General features: G+C 34.3%; 1 protein-coding gene across 1 annotated transcript; it reads left to right on the forward strand.

Moving 5' to 3' along the window:
• Positions 1 to 3835: 3835 nt before the first annotated feature.
• On the forward strand, positions 3836 to 5049 carry LOC104801103 (auxin-responsive protein IAA4-like). Its single transcript, XM_010524203.2, has 3 exons — positions 3836 to 4201; positions 4302 to 4604; positions 4724 to 5049. Exons 1-3 carry the CDS (start codon positions 3999 to 4001, stop codon positions 4797 to 4799), a joined length of 582 nt encoding a protein of 193 aa, XP_010522505.1. The 5' UTR covers positions 3836 to 3998; the 3' UTR covers positions 4800 to 5049.
• Positions 5050 to 5055: the final 6 nt, after the last annotated feature.

Below are 5055 nucleotides of genomic sequence, written 5' to 3' on the forward strand. Positions count from 1 at the left end.
AGCTTAAACCATCCTTTACTTGTCTCAACAAGAGAAATAACTCGTGTAACATGGCCCAGCAAATGACACGAGTACACCAGTGTAAATTTAACCATGTTGTTTGATTTATTAATGACTAACCCAACTTCGTTTTGATCATTTACGAATGATATAATTATGTAATAGTATTATATATTATATATATATAATTGTATGGGAATCTTCCTCCACGATCATGTTATTCCAAATGTTGGTAGAACTCCAGACAATTTTGCACCGTGGTGGGGGCTAACCACATCACACTTTGCTTGGAATGTCTATTTAATTAATCTGTTTAATAATCATTATTACTATGATTTTCTTCGAATTAAAATCATAATCTTATTAGATTATTCCTCCTCGTCCCCCGTACGCGGTTTTTGGGATGGTCCACAGATTAATTATACTTCTATAATGTCTTTCCGCCGAAAAAAGAGATATTATAATTAGGTCAAACTTATTGTTAATCGCTGCTAAATTATTGATTTGAATGCGTACGTTATATATATATATATATACATATATATATATATAATTAGTGTTAAACGGTAATCAAGATATGGGGATTAAGAATAATATGATGTTTTGTAGATCCCACAAACTTTAATGGTGAAATCAAAGAGGATTGCCGAATCAAGAAGTTAGGTAATAGTCAGAGGGAATTAGTACGTCCTTGAGATCCGGTGGATCGCTTTATTGATCACACTCACCAATAATTAATTATATTATATACTTACTTATTTTTGTATATCTTGGTTAGTTTCATATAGTTCCAAAACTATCACTTTGATCACGATATATATATATATATATCATTGATGTGATTCGTGTGAATTTGTGGATTTTGGACCATTTTTTTTCAAATAAAGGTTATCAAATATTATCCTAAATAGCCGATTAGAATATTATTTTTTTTAATTATCCAGCAAGTTGCATAACCCAAAAAAGGAAACACAAAAGTTGTAGACAGCATTTTTGCGGTTTTTGTTACATTAATTCACAAAAAATTGTGGTCATGATCTTAAAATAGTAGTTCAAATATTTTAGTTTAAAAAAACTATATTAGACCTCAGATTCAAATATTTAAGTTTGGTCCGAATTTGGTTTTCATGAATAAAAATATTCATTTTTAAAAGAAATTCATTTCGAATGAGTTTTTTCGTTAATTTTATTGAATTTAACTAAATTACTTCAAAAAAACATAGAAAGAGTTCCTAAAATATCACATCATAGTTTTATTTGATAATTTGGGAAAAGTGGAGTTTGATTTACAAAAAAAAAATGATAATCCTTAAATATCGATGTATATAGTATAACGTTTCGAGGGAAGGGAAATTAGATGGCCATAATGGGCCGACACAACAAAATATTAGCCCATATTTCAGGCCCATTAAACCCACTTATGGATTTTTAATCTATTGGGTTGAATTGAATTGAATTGTCAAAATATAATATCAATTATCAATTTAATTAGAGCTTTAATAATAAAGATATGTGCTCTTTTAAACAGATTGAATATTCTACATTTTTCAAATAATTAATATTCTAAACTTGTTTTTTTTTACTGTCGAAGAGGCTGAGCTATATATATTTGTAAATTGTAACCAGTCTACATTTTTTCTTGCTATATATTTTTTTATAGCATAATAATATGACGAAAATAACTATTTTTCGTATTTCAAAACTATAATAAAACACGATTTTATTAACCTAAGACAACGAGAGTAGATGCTAATTGACCCTTACACACACGCATATATATATATATATATATATATATATATATTCGTTATCGGACTTGAAGTTGATTATCTAACTAGAAGTTTACATAATTAGGGTAAGCATTAATCATTGCAAAGACTGCCCAATAGGTTTGAGTGCCGGTCGGTTGATTTTTATTTTTATTTGCCCATTTAATGTATTCATATTTTGTAAGCAAAACTAAAAAAAAATACAAATGGTACTAAAAAAAGGTAATCAAATGATTTTTTTTGGTTGTCAAAAGAATATATACTTTCAAAAAAGAAAAAGAGAAAAGGCACCGAAATATTTTAAAATTTTAAAATTAAATGGAAAAAAAAAAAGAGAAAGAAGAAAGTGAGTGGGTATTATCTGTATATGGGTTGGGGGTGTAGGGTTAGGTTCCAGCAAATGGGTATAAAGAGGGATGAGGCTCAAATTCTCCTAATAACAATTTTAAAAATATTATTTTATTCTTGAAATCTAAAATTTTAATTATATTTTATTTTCTTATATCTCCATTTCCATTGTTTCCCTCCTCTCTCGTGGCCCCATTTTTCTCTCATTTAAAAAAAAAAATCGAGTAGAGAAATAGACACCAATCTATATCCTTCATGCAAACCCATCAATTGTAAGTTTGACGTTCAATTTCATAGATTCTTAGATTTATTTAAATTTTTCACAAAATTTTTAAAAAAAACGTCATATCAAATTTATTATTTTTTGTGTGCCATAAGTTATTTTTTGTGATACAACCCTTTTAAAATTATTTATATTTCTTAGATGTCCCATCAATTAATTGAATTTTGCTATTATAACCATCAAATTAGATCGGAGAGAATGTCGCCCGGCTCAATCAATGCATGACGTTTTTATTCACAAATAGACTATGATTATATATATATATATATAACACCACCACCACCACCCATTTCATGTAGGTATACATTATTTTCAGAATTCAAAACCGTGATGTTTTCATCAAATTCAAGTAGGTTAGATTCAATTCTCCGAAAAAAAAAAAAAAACTTCGACATCACTATTTTAAAATTAAAAAATTGTGAGCAAAATCTAAAAATTTCTTCTATAAAGCCATGCTACCAACCGCGTCGTTGTTTTGGTTCACCACACCAAACCAAAACTCCGAATTCGGTTTGACTTGGTTAAGTTCGGTTCGGTTAACAAAAAACCATCCGATCAATGAAGCTTCGAAGCCAAAACAACTGCGTTGCTGTAATGAAGCATACACGGAATAAGACCAAAAATCTTAAGGTTCAAGAAGGGAGATTTCCCGACACGACAGAAAACCGTAACCGGAAGATATTTTGTCGTGATTCATTGGGTTTCTTGGAAATGTAGATTCGGTATCATACGTGAGGTTGAGACAGAGAGACAAGGTGGGCTTCGAACCAGTTAAGACAGGACTGTATTTGACATGAGATCACAACAACTAATTCATATTAGCTGTTACCAAAACGAGTAGTGAACGAGCTAAAAGGTTGTCTATTTTATTCGATTGGAACATACAATTTTTTACAACTCTTGCTTTTCAAACGGAATTTGTGGTAAAGAATCGTTTCAAGAAATCTGAAGATGTAAATCTTGATTCAACAAGAACCACCAATCGATCAAGAAGAATCAATTAATCTAAGTAGTTGTGAAATGAGGAAGAAGAACATGAGAAAGAGAATGCGGCATATGAATATGGCAGACCACATGTAATGCAAACCCCACAAGCCACCCACAACTCAAATATTATTAAACAAGAAAAAAGATTCTTATATTCGTCGTCGTCCCCCTTCATACGGGGGGTTGTTCTCTCGGGTTCGACGGCTCAGATCTGGAGAGATGGGGATCATCGTGACCGTCCACTTAGATGGAGAAAGGAGGTATCTTTGCATATGGGCGGTGTCCCACAAATGTCCCCAAAGTGATGGGACACACTTTGCCTCAAAGTTGCTGCAACTGCTGCCGACACCTTAGCTTGCCTTTGTCCTTATTTCAAGATTTCTTTTTTATTATTGTTATTTACCCGAACACCCTTTTCCTTATCTCATGTCCTATAAAACACTTGTTTCCACGAACTCTCCTCTCATCACCAACAAGGCTCTCTTTCTCTCTCTGCAAAGGGAAGAACAAGTTCAAAGGAACAGCAAAAAGCTTGGCTTTTTTCTGCATTTCTAAGGGAAACCCAGAAGAGAAAGGAGTTGTCTCTTCTTCTTCCGAAGATTCTGTTTGAAATGGATAGAGGTGGTGTTTATGAGAATGATGAGCTTGTTAACCTCAAGGCCACCGAGCTGAGGCTAGGACTGCCAGGGACGGATGATGGATGTGATGTGAAGGAGATGGTTTCTTGCGTTAAAAGCAACAAGAGAGCGTTATCTGATACTGAAAAGGAGATTGCGTCAACGGGATTAAAAAACCAAACGGCTCCGCCACCAAAGTAAGTTGAAGAATCACATTCTCTGCAGCTGATGGATGCGTCTTGTGATGAACTCTGTGTATATTGACCCGCGGAGATCTATATGTTTCTTTTTCTGTAGGGCTCAGATAGTTGGTTGGCCACCGGTTCGATCATACAGGAAGAACAGCCTTCAACCAAAGAAAAGCGAGAGTGAGGGTCAAGGGATCTACGTGAAGGTAAGCATGGATGGAGCGCCGTACCTAAGAAAGATAGATCTGACAACGTACAAGGGATACCCAGAACTGCTGAAAGCTCTCGAGAGCATGTTTAAGTTCTCAGCGGGAGAGTACTCTGAGAGAGAAGGGTACAAAGGCTCAGACTTTGTACCAACTCATGAAGACAAGGACGGCGACTGGATGCTCGTAGGAGATGTTCCTTGGGAGTAAGTATCCATCCATCCGTATTCTCTCATACCCAACCAAAACAAATATCAAAATCTTCAAAGTTCGTTCATGTGCTTATATATATTTATATATGGGTCTGCGTGGTGTATCGTTGCAGGATGTTCGTGTCATCGTGCAAGAGGCTAAGGATCATGAAAGGATCAGAAGCCAAGGGTTTAGGGTGCGGTGTTTGAGAGAAAAGAGAGCAAAACCCAGAGAGAAGAGTATATGCGTAAAAAAAGGAGGTTTTCTCTCTGAAATTAATGTTAGGGTTGTCGGGCAAAGACGTGATGCATGCACGCATTGTGAACCCAGAAGCGGAGACTTTTACTTATGTTACCTCTTCGGTAAAACTTCAAGTCAGACATTGAGTTCTTCTAATGGTAAAAAGACAGTAGAGAGAGAGAGAGAGAGAGAGAGAGAGAGAGAGAGAGAGAGAGAGAGAGAGAG

The sequence above is a fragment of the Tarenaya hassleriana genome, unplaced genomic scaffold (assembly GCF_000463585.1).
Source record: "Tarenaya hassleriana unplaced genomic scaffold, ASM46358v1 Cleome7, whole genome shotgun sequence".
Classification (NCBI taxonomy): Eukaryota; Viridiplantae; Streptophyta; class Magnoliopsida; order Brassicales; family Cleomaceae; genus Tarenaya; species Tarenaya hassleriana.

Bases quoted from the DNA above. Each gene is read 5' to 3' on its own strand.
- LOC104801103 (XM_010524203.2), top strand. From the start codon at position 3,999: ATGGATAGAGGTGGTGTTTATGAGAATGATGAGCTTGTTAACCTCAAG. The intron at 4,202-4,301 runs GTAAGTTGAAGA...CTTTTTCTGTAG, and splicing joins CAAACGGCTCCGCCACCAAA to GGCTCAGATAGTTGGTTGGC. The intron at 4,605-4,723 runs GTAAGTATCCAT...GTATCGTTGCAG, and splicing joins GTAGGAGATGTTCCTTGGGA to GATGTTCGTGTCATCGTGCA.